The sequence below is a fragment of the Xenopus laevis genome, chromosome 8S (assembly GCF_017654675.1).
Source record: "Xenopus laevis strain J_2021 chromosome 8S, Xenopus_laevis_v10.1, whole genome shotgun sequence".
NCBI classification, from domain to species: domain Eukaryota; kingdom Metazoa; phylum Chordata; class Amphibia; order Anura; family Pipidae; genus Xenopus; species Xenopus laevis.
Window position 1 is genome coordinate 5,282,641 of NC_054386.1, and position 24,817 is coordinate 5,307,457.

At 41.0% G+C, this 24,817-nt stretch overlaps 1 protein-coding gene across 2 annotated transcripts; it reads right to left on the reverse strand.

Annotated features, from left to right (window-relative positions):
• Positions 1–1,115: 1,115 nt before the first annotated feature.
• tmem62.S (transmembrane protein 62 S homeolog) lies at positions 1,116–24,817 on the reverse strand. Of its 2 annotated transcripts, NM_001096973.1 has the most exon segments (16): positions 1,116–2,220; positions 2,222–2,255; positions 2,974–3,183; positions 4,013–4,131; positions 6,366–6,470; positions 8,009–8,093; positions 8,789–8,902; positions 11,260–11,419; positions 12,168–12,323; positions 12,972–13,094; positions 13,936–14,060; positions 17,501–17,642; positions 19,480–19,525; positions 20,399–20,536; positions 21,132–21,243; positions 24,508–24,731. In NM_001096973.1, coding segments are annotated over 16 exon segments (1,851 nt in total). In that variant the 5' UTR covers positions 24,673–24,731; the 3' UTR covers positions 1,116–2,203.

The window sequence follows — 24,817 nt, forward strand, 5'->3', positions numbered from 1 at the left end:
ATGCGAACAGGCGTTTATGCAAATTGTTCTGCGCACAAGCAATTACTCGCGCATGTACACAAGCATTTATTCGCACATGTGTACGAGCATTTATTTACGCATGCGCACAGTTGTCTATTTGCGCAGGTGTTCATGCAATCGATCTGCGCAGGCGCACAAGCATGTACTCGTGCATGCACACAAGCATTTATTCACACATGCGTACGAGCGTTTATTCACACATGCGCACAGTCGTCTATTTACGCATGAAATCGATCTGTGCAGGCGCACAAGCATGTACTCGTAATAAAAGAAGAACTGGCACTCAGAGCTCGATGCATGCGGGCAAAGCCCTGCGTGTTTATTACAATGTAACGTTTCGGGGGCAGGCCCCTTCGTCAGACATGACAAGCATGTACTCGCACATGCACACAAGCATTTATTCACACATGTGCACAGTTGTCTATGCGCATGCTCACAGGCGTTTATTCACAAATGCGTACAAGTGTTTATTTGCGCATATGTACGAGTATTTATTGATGCATGCACAGTTTATTTGCGCAGGTGTTTATGCGAATTGATCTGCGAAGGCGCACAAGCATGAACACGCGCATGCACACACACATTTATTCATGCATGCGTACGAGTGTTTATTCGCACAGGCGTTTATGCGAATCGATCTGCGCAGGCGCACAAGCATGTACTTGCGCATGCACACGAGCATTTATTCACACATGCGTATAAGCGTTTATTTGCACATGTGCGTCCAACTTGGCCCCAGGACTGGCTCTGCACCTACCTTATACGTTTCGTACCCTCAGGGACTTAATCATAAGTGTTTGTGTTATGAGGTCTGGACTAATTGGAATTTACTATTTACAGGCAGAACCATGGAAAAACATACATCTGGTTTGTATGTTAAACCTCTTTATTTCACTAATAAAAACATTCACAAAGGACAAACAACATTTTTTGGGAACATCAGGACAACATTTCAAATAGGAGAAATGCGCCTATTAAAATGCTTTATAAATTGGTGGGACCACAAATAAAAAAAAACGTAAGACGCAGGAAAACGTAAAACCAAGGTTTCATTGTATTTGTACAGAAACAAAACACAGTTCATGTTTCGTATGTTTTTTTTAATTTTAATTCAAAAACACTGATCTAGAATTCTGTTATGATTGTATAATAGTGGTAAATCTATACTTCACATTTAACAACGCTAAACGTCAGCAGCTTCAATATTTTGTACAAGTTCCCAATGGGCCCAAGTGTTTCTCTACAATTCATGTCATTGTCGTTATGAGCAATAATTAGACTCCCAGGCTTAACATATGCCTCTCTTTCATCTCCTGTATTTGTAAATGTAGTTGGAGTGACTACTGTGAGTGGCTGCTCAGACGTCACATTCATGCAGTTTTCAGTGATGACAATATGTGAATTATAATACACAAAAGCCATGAATATCTTATAAATGATTTCCTTATAAACGGTGACTAGTGATGTCATCAGTTATAAACGGTGAGTAGTGATGTCATTTTGGTCACACGACTCACTAAAACTTGTGTATTATAATAAATAAAGTATCCCTTGTTGGAAAATGAGGATATTCGAGTTCCATGACCTGTATAAAAACACTCTGCCTTCGGCCTTGTGCCTTTATATGGTCACGGAACTCCTCTGTGACTTCTAATATCCTTATATTTTACAATAGGGGGTACTTTATTCACTATACCACTGCAACAAAACTGCGGCCCAACCCATATTCTTTAATGTAAGGAACGTGCATCAGCATAAACCAGAGGGCTAATGAATAATCACAATATTTTAGTCTATTTTCTTTTTTTTTTTTTTAAAACTTTAAAAACTATTCATAACCCAGAAAAACATTTATAGCAGGCAGCTGCCAGTCTTCAATCCTCTGCAGGTTTTTGTGATTGACTTTGAAATATGACATTGTTGCAGCCAGAGCAGGGAGCGTCCTTCATTGTTGATGAAAATAAAATCTGTAGTGGCTAAAGAGGGTCTAAAGTGCAATGCAAACACGTGCTATTATGTACAGTTTGTGGTAGCGTAACTGCCTGAGTGCAAAAGGAATACCTTTCCTGTACATAAGGCACACCTTTAAAGGGATACTGTCATGGGAAAACATGTTTTTTTTTTTCAAAACACATCAGTTAATAGTGCTGCTCCAGCAGAATTCTGCACTGAAATCCAATGCTCAAAAGTGCAAACAGATTTTTTTTATATTCAATTTTGAAATCTGACATGGGGCTAGACATATTGTCAGTTTCCCATCTGCCCCCAGTCATGTGACTTGTGCCTGCACTTTAGGAGAGAAATGCTTTCTGGCAGGCTGCTGTTTTTCCTTCTCAATGTAACTGAATGTGTCTCAGTGGGACCTGGATTTTACTATTGAGTGTTGTTCTTAAATCTACCAGGCAGCTGTTATCTTGTGTTAGGGAGCTGCTATCTGGTTACCTTCCCATTGTTCTGTTGTTAGGCTGCTGGGGGGAAAAGGGAGGGGGTGATATCACTCCAACTTGCAGTACAGCAGTAAAGAGTGATTGAAGTTTCAGAGCACAAGTCACATGACCAGGGGCAGCTGGGAAATTGACAAAATGTCTAGCCCCATGTCAGATTTCAAAATTGAATATAAAAAAAATCTGTTTGCTCTTTTGAGAAATGGATTTCAGTGCAGAATTCTGCTGGAGCAGCACTATTAACTGATTCGTTTTGAAAAAAACAAGTTTTCCCATGACCGTATCCCTTTAGGAATAAATGAGAAATACTTCACAGTAAAACATATTTACATTCCAGCACTTACTTCCCAATGGATGAAAATATCTGCAGAAGCACCTTTCTGTTCTATTGTTAGGAACTCTGGCAGTTTTTAAGTTCTCCGATATAGGATCTGAGTTGGGGGGTGCTAAACCCCCACACTTTCCTGCCCAGTGCCACGGTAGCCACCACCAGCCACAACTTCATGGGAGAGAGGAAGGCTGCTAAAGTCCCGTAGGTCATTGCCAGGAAGATGCAGGAATACATTTGCCATGCGAAAATCAGGATGACAAATAGATAGACGGGGAGGCACACGATTTTCCTGCTGTGTCGGAAATGGGAGCAGAATCCATGACCTTTGCATCGGAGAAATAGGCACCAGCACAGATAAGCCGTCATAGGAACGTTAAAAAATACCATCTAAATAAATAAGACAAAAATGTGTAAATGATTGTAAAATAATAATATAATTAGTGAAAAAAGCCTCGTCAACAGGGAGCACTGTGACATCATCAGAGAGTGCCTGAGACTGGTCAGAATGCCGACAACTATACTGACTGACTTTAGAGAGTCCAGAACACTGGCATTGCGCTGACTCTTATCATGCGATTTTAATCTGGTTAACATGTGAGTGTCATTTTTGAATGAATAATCTTAAATAAAAAAGTTTTATACTATTTTAAGAACTACTGGTGGCTGAACATCGGAGACCGAGAAAAATAACAAGGCTTGCAGTAATTTAAAAATTTGTGAGTATCTAATCTCAAACCCTAGTAGGTGTCACTCTTTAAAGGGATTGGTAAAGGGTATATAAACCCAAAGGTGAAAGAGCTATTCCCTGTGAATCACATAAAGGTGTGAAATAAGAGCCTGGAATACTACACTAGATTAGGCCATTTTCTTTTGCAACATTCGCTCCCAAAGTTTACGCCCCCTTCAAGACCGCCTTAAAAATTTGCCATGTGTAATTAAAATTGCAATGCAATAAAAGCCTAATGAAGAATATTATATCGCAACCTGCACCTTTTTATTTGTGCTCAAATGTGTTCTCTTTGCGAATTTTATTACATTTCCCCCCCCCAAGTCTGTTTGTTTATGGAAGTCAGAAACATTTTCATTAATGGGATAAGTATAGAACTGCTGGGAATACTTCAGGATTGCCTAGTTCATTATTTGATATATCAGTCTCCCAACTGTTTGGCTGCTTCTTTACCCCACTGGCTGTAAATGATTCCAGAATGGTTTTTACCTGTGTTATTGCAACAAAGTAAGTCAGGCTTCCTTGAACGAAATTCCCACCAACAATGACTCCAAAGGCAAAGCACACTCCAATATGGCCGTCAATAATCTCACCAACAAACCAGGGGCCTGAGCGATTTAAGGGGAAAGTGAAAGAAAGAAATCAATCAAGTGTAAATGTTATTGTTATAGGCCTCATTAAAGGGATCCTGTCATCGGAAAACATGTTTTTTTCCAAAACACATCAGTTAATAGTGCTACTCCAGCAGAATTCTGCACTGAAATCCATTTCTCAAAAGAGCAAACAGATTTTTTTATATTCAATTTTGAAATCTGACACGGGGCTAGACATATTGTCAATTTCCCAGCTGCCCCCAGTCATGTGACTTGTGCCTGCACTTCAGGAGAGAAATGCTTTCTGGCAGGCTGCTGTTTTTCCTTCTCAATGTAACTTAATGTGTCTCAGTGGGACATGGGATTTTACTATTGAGCGTTGTTCTTAGATCTACCAGGCAGCTGTTATCTTGTGTTAGGGAGCTGCTATCTGGTTACCTTCCCATTGTTCTGCTGTTTGGCTGCTGAGGGGGGGGGGGGTAAAATGGAGGGGGGGTGATATCACTTCAACTTGCAGTACAGCAGTAAAGAGTGATTGAAGTTTATCAGAGCACAAGTCACATGACTTGGGGCAGCTGGGAAATTGACAATATGTCTAGCCCCATGTCAGATTTCAAAATTGAATATAAAAAAAACTGCTCTTTTGAGAAATGGATTTCAGTGCAGAATTCTGCTGGAGCAGCACTATTAACTGATTCATTTTGAAAAAAAAAAATGTTTTTCCCATGACAGTATCCCTTTAATCAATTGCTAGAGAAAAGCATAAGCAGTTGCGGACGCCTATTCAGAGGAAAGTCTGCAAATCAACATTTCTTAGTTGCAGGTATGTGTAAGTGCATAACTTTGTTTTATAAGAAAAAAAGGCTAAAGTTACTGTCAATTTGTTTAGCACCCCCTTGTAATTTCAAGTTCTTCTAACATTTTCCCAAGCATCCCCTATATCAGGGCATAGAGAAAAAGAAGAGAGCAGCATTTGTAATTTATTTTAGACTTGTCAACACAACTAGGCACATGTATCAAAAGTTGAATTTCAAATTCATGGGAGATTTAAAAACTACCCTAAACGCCCATAAATTCTAAATTCGACCAATTGAAATTTTTGGGGGAAAAAATGCTTTAAACTCGGATGAATGAAATCGGCCCAAATTTTAAAAACTCTAATCGAGTTTTTTTTTTGGAGGAAGGCTGCAAACAACTCAAAATTGATCACTGGACCTCTCCCACTGACTTAAACAGCAATTCGTCAGGTTTTAAGTTAGAGTCCTGCAACGGGTCGGGTACCCGCAGGTTACCTGCAAAAAAAGTGGGCACTCTGCAGAATGAGGGGAGGATTTTAAGGTGTGGGTGTAGATGCGGGTCTCATCTAAATTTCTTATGTAATATTGTCTACAGTATATTTTAGTCCTTTTAAAGTTTTACAAAACATGTTTATGTCCCTGCCCACTTTTGAGGATGTCACTTCCGGTTTGCAGCAACATCACTTCCTGTTTGATGGTGGACGGCGGTTTGCAGGTCGGGTTTCCGAAAAGGCAGTTGCGGGTCAGGTAGGTGGGTAAATATGTGGTTCACAGGCTGCGGGTTCGGGTCTTAGAAATTGGTTCCGCGCAGAACTCAAATGTGGTTAATAGTCAAATTCGAGTTTTTAAAGGGCCGGAGTATGATAAATCTTGAATTTGAATTTTTTTAAAAAACTCGAATTGAATTTGAATAACTCCCTAGTCGAATGTGACAGTTTTGGCAATAAAAAAAACTCGATAATTCAAAGGCTCCAGGGTGCCCTTTCCCAAGTAAGGAATGATGCATCAAGCTTGATTCTGTTTAGATTGGCTGCTCAAACATCAGCTGATTGATTCTCAGTAACAGGTTTGAGACTGCACATAATCCAAGCGTGACCTGGTACGAAGATGCCTCGGAAGAGGAGGCTAAATGGTGGCAGCCCAATCAGTGAAAGGCTACCCCATGCTGCTGTGATGATAAAGGCAACATAAACATCATTAAAAATATAAAAACGATGTGGCACCAAGTATGTGCCCGACATAGAGATATTATTTTTTGGGTCTGGGTGCCTATATGTGAGCAAAAAGAACTTGTAACTTCCAGGTGGTTGATGGACACCCAGCATCCAGTAACCAGCAGGGAAGAATATATTGGCATGCCTATGTATGAGTTATATCAGTTTTTGGCTTCTGCTGGATACGGCAGCTAAACCTACCCACAAATGATATAAAGCCAGGTTTCATTGTACTTACCCACTGCTGTGTAAATGCTGAGCAGCAGGACGGAGTAGAAGAAAAGATTGGTTTTGCTCAGCACATGCATAGAGAAGGATGTCAGAGCAATGAATCCTTGAGGGCCTATAATTTGGAGAGAGATAATATTAAATTTGCACCTTGCGCAAATGTAAACCAAACGGATGTGCAGTCACAATAGAGATTCCACCCCCAAAGAAAGTATAAATCAGAAAAGATGCATGCGCTTCCTATAATAAAAAGTTGCACCAACTTTGAGTCTCCCTTTTATTCCAAGCGGCTTTGGATGTCTTCAAATCACACAGGGTTCCGAGATTATAACCCCCAAATTGGCAAATTGTTAACGCTCTCTCTCCAGACACCCCACTCCTTCTTTTGTTCAGCCTCAAAAATACAAAGGGGACAAAAAACAATTGTGGGCTGCTGTGACACCGGCACCGGATTCCTGCTTGGTCAATACTTACAGGATCCTCTGGGCACGGTCGCATATTGTTGCCTGTTCTCAGTGTGATCCAGCTGCATGTGTCAGTTCTCGTTCGCAATGGAGTCCTGCTTACGATCCTGTTCGTTGTCTTGTGTTCCGCTGCTCCTACGTCCACCGCTCCACTTCCTGGTTCCTCCGTCTCTCGTACGGGTCTCTCATCAGCTGGATCACACTGAGAACAGGCAACAATATGCGACCGTGCCTGGAGGATCCTGTAAGCATTAACCAAGCAGGGATCCGGTGTCACGGCAGCCCACAATTGTTTTTTTTCCCCCTTTGTGTTTTTGAGGCTGAACAAAAGAAGGAGTAGGGTGTCTGGAGGGAGAGATCGTGAACAGTTTGCCAATTTGGGGGTTATATTCTCGGAACCCTGCGTGATTTGAAGACATCCAAAGCCACTTGGAGTAAAAGAGAGACTCAAAGTTGGAGAGATACATTAGTCACACTAGCAAAAGACAAATGTGCTTGTTACACACACTCACAGCTTTACGTAAGTAAAGGAAGAGCAGGTGCATTGAAAGTGAAACCACTGCTCCTTATGGTCCCATTGCCAAAAGAAAGTAAATTAACTACGGACAAATTGGAACCGATTCAACAAGTTGTACATATATTTTTTACGGATGCACCGAATCCACTATTTGGCATTCAACCGAATCTCCGAATCCTTCTTGAAAGATTTGGCCGAATTTCGAACCAAATCCGAATTCTAATTTGCATATGGAAATTAGGGACATGAAGGGAAATTTTTTTTTTACTTCCTTGTTTTGTGACAAAAAGTTATGCCGAATCCTGGATTCGGTGCATCCCTAATTTTTTTATATGACATTTTTCTCAAGCATTTGTTAGACTACGACTGCCTTAACAAGCTTTACTATCACAGTCACATTCCCTTATGTAGAGCACATGATATGTTTTGACTTAGGTAGCTGCTGACTGTTTTGCATTTTAGGGATTCCAGGTTAAATGTATCAAATTAATTTGGTTTCATAATGGATTGTGGCTTCTGCATTATATAGATGACATTATAGAAGTTTATTATGTGATAGGAAGTAGCTTAGTAATAAATAGAGCCAATCAGCTGCTTCATCAGTCCACTTCATGCTCAAAGAAATTTTCCTCCTAATGTATAAGAATTGCAGGGTGAGAAATGATCACTTACCCCTAAGAATTGGTCGTCTCTTGTATCTGAAAATAATTAGCAGGATGATCTGGCTCAGCACCGAGAGGAAAAACAGCACTTGTGCCTAGAGAGGAAAGGAGTAATATTTAAATGAATAGGAATATTTAAAGCATAGATATAAGATCTCAAGTCACACAGTGTGGGACACTCTAGGATACCTTTTTAGGGCTGTTTAAAGGACAAGGAAAGTCTAAAATAGAATAAGGCTAGAAATGCTGTATTTTGTATACTAAACATAAACATGAACTTACTGCACCACAAACCTAATCAAACAAATGATTTATGCTTTCAAAGTTGGCCACAGGGGGTCACCATCTTGTAACTTTGTTAAACATCTTGGCCTGACCCTGCACATGCTCAGTGTGGTCTGGGCTGCTTAGGGATCGTCATAAACAAAGCTGCTTGAGTTCTGCATGGCTGGGAAGTAAGGCGGGGGCTCCCCCTGCTGTTCATAAGTATGATTGTTTCCCTGCAGAGCAGTTAGGGACCATCTGACAATTCCTATCCACAGCAGTAAATGAAGGGAGAATTTCACTGCATACAGTCAGGTTTCTTATAAACACGGTACACATTTTTTAATTAAAGTATATTGGAGAAAGGTTTATTTTTCATTAAAGAATGTAAAAATGGGATTTTATTGTTTTGCCTTTCCTTGTCCTTTAATATTAGTTATCAGCATTTACCATTACATCAAATTGGGAAAAGGGCAAATAGTGGAAAATGTCCATTCACAGGGATTGCAATGCGCGCTTGACTCACCAATATGTAGTGGTCGGTAAGAAGAATTAAAGATGGAATCAAAGGAAAGCCAAGAGATATGCCATCTTCTAGACTGAACAGGTGGCTTCTTGTTTGGCTTCTTCCGTCTGCATCCTGTAGGTCAATGAGGAGTTAAAACACCAAGTCAGAGAGCGAGCAAAAGCCAAAAACGATTATACGAAATTCTATAGTAATAACATTTCATTTAGTACTTCTTAATCAGGGTACTTTCCAAGAGCCAAGGCTGCTGGTACCCTTGAACAGCAAAAAGAAGACGCGCCTCCAACTTTTTATGCGATGTACCCAACGTACCTCCAAAAGGTTTTATTGTGTGGAGTACAAAGTCAAACATTTCAGTGATACTGTACATAAGTGTCCCTCAAACCTAATGGTATTAAAGTTAGGGATGCATCAAATCCAGGATTTGGTTCAGGATTCGGCCAGGATTCGGGCTTTTTCAGCAGGATTTGGGTTCGGCAAAATCCTTCTGCTCGGCCAAACCGATTTTGCATATGCAATTTAGGGGCAGGGAGGGAAATCGCGTGACTTTTTGTCATAAAACAAGGACCTAAGAAAAGTTTTCCCCTTTCCACCCCTAATTTGCACATGCAAATTAGGATTCAGATTCGGTATTCGCCGAATCTTTCGCAAAGGATTCGGGGTTCGGCCACATCCAAAATAGTGGATTCGGTGCATACCTACAAAAATACCCAATAGTCTCCACCAATGGTCTCCATTTTGTCAATCAGCAGTAAAGGAAGTACCGCATTCTTGCTGAATGCTTTATAATTATTTAGACTCAAGTTAATCATCAACCCCCGTCTGTCAGATTAAAAAAAGAAAAGACACACAAACTGTTGATAATTGGACTATGGGACTTTTAATAGATAAGGACTGGTTGGCAAGATGGCAGCTTTCAATCTCCATGTTGGTTGGCAAAGATGGTGACCAGAGGATGTTCGGCAAGAAGGCGGTACTTCCTCTCCTGCTGATTGACAAAACGGTGACCAATGGTCCGATTTTAGAGACCAGATTTTGTAGTGTCCTACAAGATCTTCAGCTATATGACAAGATCTGGTGGATAAAGTAAAGTCTGGCCACAAAAATCTCCTGTATAGAGTAGTGTTCATATATCTTCACAGAGGACAAAGAAAATGCTACGGTCAAGGACGTCCAACTATAGCCTCAAAGCAAATCTCTTCTTCCCTTTGCTTATCCAGGAGGAAAGCAGGTGCTGCAAATCCTAAATATGTGTGTGTGTGAATATTACAGGCTTGTAAGTGAAAAAGATTTCTGTTTTCTTGGGAAAATCCAGAAAAATTCCCGAGAGGCATAAGCCTTAATGTATCATTAGGATAATCTTACCGCTTTCCCAGTTGGGTCCGGGTGCACATGCCGCAGACCTTCAGCATAGGGGAGAACTTCACAACACATCACATTAGGCAGGCACCAATCCGGAACATCCAACAAAAGTAGATTCCAAGAGCCAAAAATATATATAAAATATAATACTTTATTTTACATCACATCTATAAAAGGAGAGTAACGCCTGACGCGTTTCGTGTCACAAGGACACAATCATAGGCTATGATTAAGTGTCCATGTGACACGAAACGCGTCAGGCGTTACTCTCCTTTTATAGAGGTGATGTAAAATAAAGTATTATATTTTATATATATTTTTGGCTCTTGGAATCTACTTTCGTTGGATGTTTCTTGGGAAAAGCCTTAAATAAATTGACTGACACTTAGGGGCAAATTCACTCAGGGTCGAATATCGAGGGTTAATTAACCCTCGATATTCGACTGGGAATTAAAATCCTTCGACTTCAAATATCGAAGTCGAAGGATTTTGCGCAAAATACTTCAATCGAACGATTGAAGGAATAATCGTTCGATCGAATGATTAAATCCTTCGAATTGAACGATTCGAAGGATTTTAATCCAACGATCGAAGGATTATCCTTCGACCAAAAAAAACTTAGGCAAGCCTATGGGGACCTTCCCCATAGGCTAACATTGAGTTCGTTAGGTTTTAGATGGCGAACTAGAGGGTCGAAGTTTTTTCTTAAAGAGACAGTACTTCGACTATCGAATGGTCAAATAGTCAAACGATTTTTAGTTTGAATCCTTCGATTCGAAGGTCGAAGTAGCCCAAAAAACACTTCGAAATTCGAAGTTTTTTTACTTCGAATCCTTCACTCTAGCTTGGTGAATTGGCCCCTTACACTGCATTGATTTGTGTGTCTGGAAATGGGTAAAATGTTTTTTCCCCTGGAGACCATGAATAAACTTCCTGAAAACAAATGAATGCTACCTTAGATTATTCCATTCTGAAAGGATGTACTACTCTGTGCTATTCACATCTCACATCTTCTCGAAATGATTGCAGAGGAGCAGCACAAAATCTTTGCGCCTACAGGTGCGTCCATTTTTAATTTATTTCCTGAAATCTCAGATAATATCTCACACCTGGACCACGACGCTGATCTCATGAATCCCAGTCTGGTAGTTATCAGGGTTCCATTTTAAGGTGTAGAGAGGGCCAGATGATAGGGAAGCTTCGCCCAGCTCAGAACCATCTATTGAGACACGGACTGAAGTGATAGGACTGGTGGAGAATGTCAGGATCCTTCAAGAGGACAAAAAAAAATGTCTTATTTTTTCACAAAGTGACACTGAAAACAGACATGCGGTGTAAGTGGCACTTGCTCTGCCAGTAGACTGCCCCCGTCAGCAACTACTCTCTGGCTAGGGTTGTCACCTTTTCTGGGAAAAAATACTGGCCTCCCTATATATTTATCTTTTTTCCCTTTTGATAACATTGGGATCAGCCATCATTCTTACCGTCCAGGTGGCAACCTTATCTCTGGCCCCAACGATAACACCCCCGCAACTTCTCTCTCTTACGGATTGTGCAGAGCCTGGGTCCAAGCGCCACCCAGATCCTTGCATCCCACACACATGCCTCTTCTGCCTCCCCCTAGTTCTGGCCCTAGACACTAGCCCCCTGCTAAATATTTGGTAGAATTGTCTCATAGCCAATGCTTTCTGAGTGAAAGTGATCTAGAATGCTTTACCTATAGGACCTTCCATAGCTACAAATTTCTGGATGAAAGTCATGAACGACACTGCTCCATTTGCTTCTCAGCCTACCACATAAAGGTCTTAATACAGCCAGCAACGCTCTCTGCAGACCAGTGCCAGAACTAGGGGTAGGGAGCAGAGGCAAGTGCCTAAGGCACAACAGAATTCAGGGAAGGGCACTGGCACGTACCTCTTCTGCACGCATACACCTAGTTCTGGCCCTTCTGACAGTGTGACGTGCAGACAAGTGGCTCAGAGTTGTCCAGCGCATGGGTGAGCAGGTTCTAGATCACCTGATATGAGTGGAATGCAGAATCCTCCTTGTAGGTTCCTGAGCAGGGTTGGAGTAGAGGGCAGACTTGGGATTAGTAATGAGGATTGCTGGCCAATCATTGTACACTAGATCCACAAAGCTGAAGAGGTCATGGTCAAAGGCAAAGATGCGATATCTGGAACAAAAGAACACAATGCATCACTGTGAAGCAGACGTGCCCAGTATAGCGCATATCATTCATCCAACAGATAGGAACTACACAGTATTGTGTGATTAGTGCAATGATGAGGCAGGTTAGAGGTAATAAATGCATTCTTGTTTTCCCTTAAAGGGATACGGTCATGGGAAAACATGTTTTTTCCAATACACATCAGTTAATAGTTCTGCTGCTTTAGCAGACTTCTGCTCCTAAATCAGTTTTTCAAAAGAGCAAACAGATTTTTTTTTATATTTCATTTTAAACTAGACGTGTCAGTTTCCCAGCTGCCCTCAGTCATGTAACTTGTGCTCTAATAAAATTCAGTCTCTTTTTACTGCTGCACTGCAAGTTAGAGTGTTGTTACCCCCCCCCCCCTTCAACCTCCTGCAGCCAATTAACAAAACAATGGGTAGCTAACAATATTACACTTATTGGATTAGGAATGACATTTTATATGGTCAAGTGAATTATTTGCAGTGTAAACAGTACAGTAGAAATAAAAACGACACCATAAAAATCATGACAGAATCCCTTTAAAATGAAATAGATAAGAAATGCAATGGAATTACAAGAGCACACAAATTATATACAGTCTGATAGAGACTGAGTACCTAGAACCTTTACCTTCTATTATGCATCCAGTCTCCAAGCTCCAGCTCAAGGGTTCCCTGCTTGTGCTGACTGTGCAGAACAGGTGCAATACCTCCCAGAGTATGCAGGTGCCCACACATATATGCCACAGCTGAACTAAAAACAAAACTCAGTTATAGCAGGCGTTCAATACGTTGTGCTGCTGTAACATAGGTGCTTATATTCCCATGTAATATTGCTAAATTTAAAAGAAAGCCCAAGAAGCAGAAATATTGGAACACGTTTTAACCCAAGCAGAAAGTTCATAAACTGAAACGCAGGAAGGAGACAGTGTATATACCAAAGCAAACTCTTAGAGCAACAGTGCTGTATCTTTACTTGTAGCAATTAGGGATGCACTGAATCCATTGCTTTAGGATTAGGCAAAACCCCAAATCCTTTGCGAAAGATTTGGCTAAATACCAAAACCAAATTTGAATATGCAAGTAAAGATGGCCATAGACTCAAAGATCCACTCGTTTGGTGATGAATCTTTCCCCGATATGCCACTAACGGCATGGTTATATCGGGGTAATCCGAACGTTCGGCCGTATGGTCAAACGATCGGATTACAATACGCCAAGGGGCTCCGATGGGTCGGTCGGGTAAAAATCAAACCTTCTCGATCGATATCGTGATCGATATCGTGGCCAGATATCGGGAAGACCCGTCGGAAGCCCCCATACACGGGCAGATAAGCTGTCAAATTGGTCTAAACGACTGATATCAGTAGCTTTATCTGCCCGTGTATGGCCACCTTTAAGTATAATTTGTATGTCTGACGAAAAGTCACGTGATTTTTTGGATTCAGATTCAGTTCCGCTAGATCCAAATCCTGCTGAAAAAGACAGAATCTTGTCCGAAACCCAAAGCGAATCCTGGATTCTGTGCATCCCTAGTAGGAATAAAATGCAATGTAATTAACAGTAGTCAAAGTTACTGCAGCAAGGAACCAAACCTCATTACAGCCCGGACCCCGGGAGAAACAGAGACAATGGTGGAAGTGGGATAGTGGCCAAACCACACTGTCTGGTTGCTGTAGTGGCTCTCCATAGCCAGTCTGGAAAGTGTGTGCATTTGTTCCTAAAACAACAAAAATGAAGCTATGTTATAGAAACTATGATAAATTTAGAAATATGTTACAACAGCTGCAAAAAATGTGTTTAAATTTGTTAAAATAGGTTTGCACAAACACTGGTAAAGTGTCCATCTATAGCAACCTATCAGATTTGCTTTAAATATGTTAAATGACCTAGGCCAGAAAAAAAATGAACTGCCTATTGGCTACTATGGGACAGCATAGCATTGTCATGTGTATTAATATTCCCTGAAAGCCTTTAGAAGTCCAGCATCAGATCTACAATGCGGGATATGAATGTGGGATATTTCATTGTTATGCATCTAGCCAATGAGCTTTTGAGTGCTCTCAAACCTGCCCGGTCCGAATCTGCCCACACCTGGCTTTCCGCCTCTATATATAGACCCGCGCCAACACGCCCCTGCCGATGATGTCACAAAAGGGGTGGGGCCAGACAGACGCCTACAAAACCAGAAACGTAAAGTCGCTGATGGGGAGAGCAGGCAGAAAAGCTCAACCCACAACCTGCAAAAGGTGGGCCAAGGTCGGCCTGAATCTGCCTGATTTGTGGCTCTCGCGGGTATAAGCCCAGCCTACACATCACTACAATGCACCATTAAGCTTTTAAGCTTCACACAAAAATATTCTCAAGCTGTGGAGGGTTGTACTTGCCCTTGTTGGTGCAGGGGATACCTGGAACAGGGAAGAATATTGCAGCACCACACTTAGGGCAGAGACACACGCTGCTATTTCGGGAGATTAGTTGCCCAGCAACAAATCGCTTCTTCTTTGGGTGACTAATCTCCCCGAACTGCGTTCCCGCCGGCTAGAATGAAAATTGCCGGCGGGATGGCACTCGGGACGCTTCGTTTTCTGAAGTTGCCTCACGAGGAATCCGAGTGCCATCCCGCCAGTGATTTAGATTCTAGCCGATGGGAAGGCTTTTCGGGGAGATTAGTCGCCCGAAGAAGAAGCAATTTGACACTGGGTGAGTAATCTTGCGAAATAGCAGTGTGTGTCTCTGCCCCTAACAGGAATAGACCCTGGACCAGGTCATTTTTTTTAACAAGAGGCAGTTACCCAGGGTAACAGGTAATGAATTATAATCACCCCCTCCCCCCTGGATCTTTTAGTCTTTTGCTTGTTTTTCTTTAAAGGGGTAATTCTAATTCTAAGCAATTTTTTTCAATTGGCCTTCATTTTTTCTTTTTCATAGTTTTTTCTGGACTCTTTCAAGTTTTCAAATGGGGTTCACTGACCCCATTATCAGCCTCATGAAAAGATCAGCATGGAATGTGCTACATGCAAAGTTCTACCTAATGAATAGGCACAAACATGTTAAATACATTGCAGAGGGGAGAGGGCAATACAATGAGAAAAGGAGGAACATTCTGGCTTCATTGGTACCTTCACATAACATAGTTGTCTCTAGTGTATTTTTAGAAGTCTATAGAAAAAGCTTTAACTATGGCAAACACGCTTCTAGCTGTAAAAGCTGCTGTCCATCCACTAAGTTAGGGAAAATAGGTAGCACAAACATTTTAAGCATTGCCCCAACTGACCCACAATTTTATAACTATGCACTTGTGTGTACAGCCCGTGTGTCTAACCAGATTGTTCTTAAAGGAGAACTAAACCCTAAAAATTATGTGGCTAAAAATGGCATATTTTATATGGTGAACTTATTGCACGAGGCTAAAGTTTCAGCTCGTCACTAATTATCCAGCAGAAAATGAGCTTCCCTGGCTGTAATATAAGCTGATGCTACAGGTTTGCTGATTATTAAATTCTGATGCTAATTGCACTGGTTTCTGTGCTGCCATGTAGTAATTATGTGTATTAATTACTAATCAGCCTTATATTGTGACATTTCTATTCTACGTGTACTGTATATTGTGAGTGGCTCCCTAAGCTCAGTAAGTGACAGCAGCACAGAGCATGTGCAGTGAATCAGCAGAAAAGAAGATGGGGAGCTACTGGGGCATCTTTGGAGACACAGATCTTTACTGCTAAAGGGCTGTGGTTGCCTTGGGCTGGTACAGAAGCACAAAACATCATGTACAACATTTCTTCTTTAGTTAGGCTTTAGTTCTCCTTTAAAAACAACACCAACATTAGGCAAATTAGCTGTGCGGTGGTATCCCATAGCAACTACCCAGATGGAAACCTTCATTTTATACCTGCAGAAAATGAACCTAAAAAAAACAAATTAATGTTTTCTATGGGTTGCTGCAATGGGTTTCATTTAACCCACTCAGAGAAGTTGTTAACAGAACAGCAGAGAGAAAAAAAACCCTGAATACTATCGTCATAGGTTAAAATATAAGATACCTAACTCTAACATATAGTAATAGTAATTAGGAGTGCTCTACCTTCATTAAACCCGTGTGGGTCTGAGGTGCTGAACTGGAAGACCCTCGCCTACTTTTTGGGTACACTTTACATCCAGAACAAAAAATCCAGCAGTACACTTAAATTGATGCAATAATCCGTAGTCTTGTTTACTTTGAATAAGAGAGTGTCATGCCATTATCTAGAAACCCATTGTCCAGACAGCATCGAATTACTCCATTCTATCGAAATAATCCAAATTTTTTAAAATGATGTGCTCACAAAACAGTAGCTTGTACTTGATCCCAACTAAGATATAATTAATCCTTATTGGAGGCAAAACCAGCCTATTGGGTTTATTTAACGTTTACATGATTTTCTAGTAGGCAATGAGTTCCAAATTATGGAAAGATCCGTTATCTGGAAAACCCTATGTACTGAGCATTCTGGATAACAGGTTCCATGCCTGTATATTATTTATAATAGTGTTTATGTTAGAATATACAATTTATTTAAACGATTACATAATTTCAGAGGGCTATACACAAAATGTATATTTTAATATAAAGCTGTCGGCAAAGGCAGGAATTTGTATCATTCTGTGTTAACATGACTAGTAGTGATGGGCGAATCAGACACGTTTTGCTTCGCCTAAAATTCAGGAAACGGTAAAAATTCAGAAAAATGCATTAAAGTCTTTTTTCTCCCATTGGAGTCTATGGGCATAATTTTTGCAGCGAAACTTGCCGAAAAATTTTGCTCATCACTTATGACTAGATGATACACATCAGTTAGCTCACCTTTCAGTTTATGACTGTATTTTTGCTGCTGTCCCTGTTTTACAATTGCAGGATCTTAATGGGTTAAATAAAACCTGTAATACTTTATTTTTACTTTGCTCCAGAGCAGCAAGCAGTAAGGCTTGGTCAGTTTTCTGCAAGAAGAACAATAACAAACATCCAAAATATTCACTAAGGGACATCACACATTTTCATATTGATAGTAGTAATGTTGTTTTAAAGAAGCACCTGGGCAGTGCTACCTACTGAGAAGATTATTTCGGATGTGACAGTAGATTTGAATTATTTTAGACCATTAGAAGTAAATCTGTTACCTTATCTATGATACCAAAGAAGTTATAAGGCCGCTTAGGGCCTGGAGTGAGCGTAGCATCAATACAAATGAAGGAGTAGTTTCCGAAGGGAGTATCGTGGACATAATGAAAGGAACCTTCTTTTTGCCATGCTGAATATTTCCTATAAGAAGAAAAACATATTGAAAATACATCAGCAGCCGAGAGAGAGAGAGAGAGAGAGAGAGAGAGAGAGAGAGAGAGAGAGAGAGAGAGAGAGAGAGAGAGAGAGAGAGAGAGAGAGAGAGAGAGAGATCTTTGCTTATTAGGCCAATGGAAGATTAGTGGTGGTTTGTTTTAGCTAAGACTGCTGCAGTGTGTTGCAGAACTACTAATTACTTTGTTCCCTGCCAGGGATTACAGTCACACAGATATATAATGCCACGTTTTATTACAGTTTATTATGTGGTTCAGTTCAATCTTCCTGGTGTATCAGATGTATCCAATGTAACCTGAGCTCAGTCTGCAGACCATGCTATGTATAGGAATGGCCAAGTCTGAAATTAGGGATTTTAGCTCATAAAAACATTTACAGTATATGCAGAGACTGACGTGCGGTCAAGCCCAGACTGTGATTTAAAATAGTGATTGTCTATGGTAGGGCTGTCCAACAGTCAACCCAACCATTTATTTTTAACAGTCTTAAAAGTTCTTGTGGTATCATGGGTGTGGTTTAATGGAGAACTAAACTCTAAAAATGAATGTGGCTAAAAATGGCATATTTTATACAGTGAACTTATTGCACGAGGCTAAAGTTTGAGCTTGTCAATAGCAGCAATGATCCAGGACTTCAAACTTGTCACAGGGGGTCACCATCTTGGAAAGTGTCTGTGACACTCACATGCTCAGTGGGCTCTGATTGGCTGTTGAGAAGCTAAGCTTAGGGCTCGTCACTAATTATCCAGCAGAAAATGAGCTTCCCTGGCTGTAATATAAGCTGATGCTACAGGTTTGCTGATTATTCAATTCTGATGCTAATTGCACTGGTTTCTGTGCTGCCATGTAGTAATTATGTGTATTAATTACTAATCAGCCTTATATTGTGACATTTCTATTCTATGTGTACTGTATATTGTGAGTGGCTCCCTAAGCTCAGTAAGTGACAGCAACAGAGAACATGTGCAGTGAATCAGCAGAAAAGAAGATGGGGAGCTACTGGGGCATCTTTGGAGACACAGATCTTTATTGCTAAAGGGCTGTGGTTGCCTTGGGCTTGTACAGAAGGACAAAACTATGTACAACATTTCTAGCTACTTCTTTAGTTAGGCTTTAGTTCTCCTTTAAAGTAGGTGTGGTTTAAAACAGGGAGTGATCAACACTGGCTTCCATTGTTGGCTCTCCACCATGTAAGCCAGAAAAATTCCAGCCCTCGGTACCACAGAAGTTGGGCATCAGTGGTCTATGGTATCTTACAGCAGCCCCTCTGGCATTTGCCAGAATGTACAGGTGGCCAGTCCAAGCCTGCATGTGGTCACAACTCATACTATAGTGTGCTACATTATATGCTTAGTGCACTTAGCACAGCCATGTAAAAGCTCTGTTACAGAGCTACTGTTACAGCTACACTAAATTGTAAAACTGTACAGGGAAGAGAGGCCTAGAATAAAGTAACAAGAGATTCATTGAGGAAAAGGATACAGATAACCTTCAGACACAGGGGCTTATTTATCAACACTGGGCAAATTTGCCCATGGGCAGTTGCCTATAGCAACCAGTGATTAGCTTTTTAAAGCCAGCTGCCAGAAGAACAATGAATGCAACAATCTGATTGGTTGCCATGGGTTACTGCCCATGGGCAAATTTGCCCAGGGTTGATAAATGACCCCCACAGACTGCTAAATGGGCAGAGAGAGCCCTGAACAAGCTAAAAGTGTTCCAGCAACTTAAAATGCAGGTCGCCTCTCCAAGTCAATAGTTTACTCTAAAGTTTACCCCTTTAAAATGATTTGTTGCGCCGTTACCTGTAGAAATTCTTGATGCTTCTCAAGTCTGGAATGTTAAATGAATCTGTGATGGAATAAAAAAAACCAGTGAAATGAAAGGTTCAAGTAGAGTAATTAGCAACATGTGTAAAGGAGCAGTCAGATTTTAAACAAACACTTTTTTATATACTCAAAACCTGCCCAAACATCAGACATTTGTTTATCCTGTTGTTTAGGAATAAGCAACTGCCTGTACAGCCCCTATGTTCCCTTGGTGGACAGCAGCATTAGTATGCACTACAGCAGTCGGGATTAAAAAAAAACTAGGTGTTTGTCAGGAAAGGGTTAAAGGAGAACTAAACCCCCTGTACCAAAAGCTCCACTGAACTGCCCGTCATTGTCCCCCCTCCCTACCTGCACTGTGCATTAGTCAAAAAACAACCCCTTAAAAAAAATCTGACCCTAAAATGCAAAGCAGCGCAGCAGAGCTCACAGGCACCATCTTCCGCTACTTCATATTCTTTTGGAGCTCAACTCCGATTTGAGAATGCGAGTTGAATCCGATTCCTGACTTGGCCCATTTGCACATGCTCCCGTAGGCTTCGTGTTGGCTTTGAGCCCCAAAAGAATATGAAGCGGCGGAAGATGGTGGCCGGGAGCTCTGCTGCGCTACTCTACATTTCACGGTCAGCTTTTTTTTAAGGGGTTGTTTTTTGTTTTTTTTTTACTAATGCACAGTGTGGGGAGGGAGAGTGGGGGCAATGGCAGGCAGTTAAGGGGGGCTTTTTTGGTACAGGGGTTTAGTTCTCCTTTAAGAGTTTTTATGAAGCTAGCTTCTAGGAAGAGAGTGAATAATTAAGCATCTATATTCTTTAGATTACTGAACTTTTATTGCATTAGTGGGAGCCCATATCAGAGGATGATGGTATGAAAAAAAAAAAGAAGTCATTCAGCTTACCATGGTTCCCCCTTATATCGATCCATTTTGTTCTTTTCAATATCCCTGACTTCTTCAATACAGATTGGTAAACCTTCCACTCGTCCTCAAACTGGTCTGAGCCCAGTCTATCCTTGGTCTTGGCATCAGTGAGGTCACCTGAAATATGAAGTTTATATATGATACAAAAAAATAAAAAAGGTAACTTCCTAAACAGATTCATCAGAAAAAAAATGTTACATGTAACTCAATGGCACCCTGCATTTCTGCTGCATTGCTTCCCTCTCCCACCAAGACCTTTGCTTGTTCTCCTAGGCTGGATACTGATGATGTACTACAACTAATTACACACTGGTGGCAGCTTTATTTAATACAGTGCTTGCATTATACATAGGAGAATTGTACTGGGTGCACTGGGACTGGAGCTCTTTTGGCCTCATCTATGGGAACAAAACAACTTTTTTTTTTAATTTTAAGAGATTCCTTATGCTCATGCTTTGGTTCAGGGTGCGTGTGATCATTGGGAAATTAAGTAAAGATGTCAGCACGGCATTCCCATAAAAGAACCCTGGTTCCGTGCCTTTTTCACTGAAGAGCAGCAGCAGCCCGAGGTAAAAAGTGACTTTATTCACCAGGGAACAAATAACAAGTTGGCATCCCCCACCATTGTATAAGACTTGCCTATTACTTCAAATTCCCCCATATATGCAAATAAGTTAATTTTTTAATGAAATAACTGCCCATTCCCTGGTACCTGTGGCTAGAACCAGAGCAGGATTGATGACAGGGAGGCTTTCCATGCAGAAGGCTTCAAACTCGGTGACTCTTAAGGGATCCAGAAATTTAGACACATGGATATCAGTCACCTGCATCAAATGAGAAAGGAAATACAAATAACAAAAGTAATTCATTACACAACCTGACAGAACCAAGGTGTGGATCTTCACCTCTCCCATCTCCACCAATTGTCAGACTAAAGTACCCGGTGCTCCCAGAACAACTCAATCAAGGCCCCACACTACACTATTATGGGGTGTTAAAAAAAAGATATTGTGAGGTTCTATATTTAGATTATGTTAAGAAAAAATGGTAACATAGGTGACAGAGACACCAGGGTCTAGACTGATATCAAACATAAAATGCAAACAGATGATGGTAGAAGAGCCTTAAAGGAATAAAAATAAAAACTGGGTAAATAGATAGGCTGTGCAAAATAAAAAATGTTTCTAATATAGTTAGTTAGCCAAAAATGTAATGTATAAAGGCTGGAGTGACTGGATGTGTAACATAATAGCCAGAACACTACTTCCTGCTTTTCAGCTGTCTAACTCTGAGTTAGTCAGTGACTATAAGGGGGGCCACATGGGACATAACAGTTCAGTGAGTTTGTAATTGATCCTCAGCATTCAGCTCAGATTCAAATGCAACAGTTATGATCCATGGGCCTCCCCCTCAAGTCACTGATTGGTTACTGCCTGGTAACCAATCAGTGGAAACCAAGAGAGCTGAAAAGCAGGAAGTAATGTTCCGGCTATTACGTTACACATCCAGTCACTCCAGCCTTTATACATTACATTTTTGGATAACTAACTATATTATAAACATTTTTTTATTTAGCACAGCCTGTCTATTTACCCAGTTTTTATTTTTACACTGAAAAATTCCTTTAAAGGGTAAGGAAACAGAAATTCACTCCCAGTGAATACAAGTGTTAATCTTGGAGCCATCGGATTTATGGATAATGAAAGAAATAATTGGTTTGCATAAGTAATTATTCTGAAATAACCACCTGCTATAATCACATCACATGTTATAGCTAGAAGATTATCTGGCCCATATGGGACACTTTTGCTTTGCTATGGCCACTCATCCTAAATGACCCTTGCTGGCTCCTGCAATCAAAGGCCTCCATTAGGGGTTGACTCCTGTCAGGCAAGGAGTGGTCCATGGCAAAGAGTAGTCCAGGAGACATAAAAGTCTGATTCCTGTATCGGAAAGGGGCTGGGTTTTGCAGGGGGAGTGATGGGGTTTAGCAGACCAACGTCGTGTTTTGGGTGTAATGGGACATGACCAGGCATATTATTTTGTTGGGCATTAGTTGGTTCACATTCTTATTAGTTGGCAAGGCATACTGCCCGGGGGTTCAAGCTGGCAGTAGGCCTTTCTCCTGAGGGTCCTGCTAACTAAGCTGTATGGGGCTGCTAGGATTTCTGTACTGTCTCCACAAACCAAGTGAGTAATGTATGGCTCTACCAACCCATCTGCCTGAATGTCGTGGAAATGACCATGCGACAGGCACAACTCTCCAAGGGACCACAATTAGACAAGAATAAGAAAAAAAAAACAAAAAAACGCAGCATTATGGGTAAAAAAAATGGCAATTTTGAAATTTGCACTTGCATTTTTAAATGAGCTCTACGGAGTACAGTAGAACCCCCATTTTACGTTTTTCAGGGGATCAGGAAAAAATGATGTCAAATCCGGGAAAATGTAAAATCAGGGAAATGTGTTAAAGTCACTGAAAGGATATAAGCACAGGAGTCAGTATAACTTTGAGATACAATGTTTAGTGTGTTAATAACAAGGGTTAAACATTGCTGTGTTAATGTTACACTATGGGGGACAAGTGTCTCTCTGTCAGTCACATACACAACCTAAAGCAATTGTGATTGGTGCAGGACTGTATAAGGGGCAGACTCATTGCAATTGACCATTTACAGGCACAACCATGGCACAATATACATCTGGTTAGTATTTTATACCTCTTTATTTCACAAATAAGAACATTCGTAGAGGAAAAAACAGTTTTTGGGAACATCGGGACAAAATTTTGATGTAAAATCTGGGAAAACAATACTTAAAATAAGGGAAATGCACCCATTATAATGCATTATTATGGCTTTTGTACATGACCAATTATTTGACCCTACTGTGTGTGAATGTGAAAGATACATTAGATTACATTGTAAGCTCCACTGGGCAGGGACAGATGAGTATAAAGGGTAATACCTCTGTGCTGTCCGTACTATACTAGTAAAGGATAATAAGTTATATTTTCCATTCACCATTTCCCTTATTCATTTGATCCATGGACACAATATAAATATCAATTAAACATCTCATTCCAAATGGCTAAATGTAACACCGGTCATACAGTGTCACAACTGTCTTTAAGTAATGCTGCTCTGAGTCCTCTGTCAAAAGAAGTCCAGCATTTCTTTCCTTCTATTGTGTACTCATGGGCTTCTGTATCAGACTTCCTGTTTTCAGCTTAAACCTCCAGGGCTAGGGCTTGAGCATGCTCAGTTTGTTCCTCTCCCCCTCCCTCTGATGTAATCTGAGCCCAGAGCTATGAGTGAACAGGGAAATTCAGGCAGGAAGTGATGTCACACCAAGCTAATATGGCAGCTGCTATCCTAAACAAACAGAGAGTTTCTAGAGCTGTTTACTCAGGTATGGTAAAGCATTCTGCAGAATAAATATAGTGTTATAGCTTGTACTGTTGTGGCTAATCTATTGGCAATAAAATGCCTCTGTAGTTTTCCTTCACCTTTAAAATCCCCAGACATCGTGTCTCTCTACATGCAGAATTTGTGCAAAAGACAGTTATTTTATTAGATTTTGTTTGTACTGGATATCATTTATGCGAGTGAGCTCTAATACATCTGCTAGGAAAGGAGCCCCCCTATAAGGATCTAACTGTCATGAAGAGAGAATGAAGAGAAACAGATGCTGAGAGAGGGATAGTGAAGATAAACTTGATTATTTCAGAAACAATGCAGTATATTTCATTGATTGTATTTAGGAAGATTCTTACTTCAGTATGAGGACGTTTATATTAAATTATTATTATTGTTATAGTTCCCCTTTAACCAAGTCATTTTGGCTGAATGTGCACAAACCATACAACAACACTGCCACCTGTAACCTGTTACCTGACCATTTCCCAGCATCCCCCAGGAGGCAGGCCAATGCAGCCGCAATACGGAAAGCCTTTTAGGACATTCTCAGCCAAAGTCTGTCTGCGCTAGTCACAGTGAATGATATGTTCGTCCCCACAGGCTCTATTCACTCCTCCGTCCTGACCGCATTTCCCACTCACATCGCTACCCCCAAAATCCCCGTCTCACCTGCACAGCCCAGAAGAGATTGCTGAGCTCTGATCCAAGCACAGGTCCTCTGTCATTAACGAAATGGCGCCGCTGTAATCGAGCCCGACTTCCGATTGTACTATACCAGCCGAGTATGTGTGTCAGCAGCCCAGCAAGTAACAAACCACCTACCAACTTCAGCATTGTGATCCGGCACCGCAGAGCAACCATGACTCCTGCCCATCTGTGGGCAGCCTGTCAGCCTCACCACTTCCGCATCAGTCACTTCCCGTGCCGATAGGAACAGTGAAATCCTCTCAGTTTTGGCGTCTACGCTAAAACGAGGAGT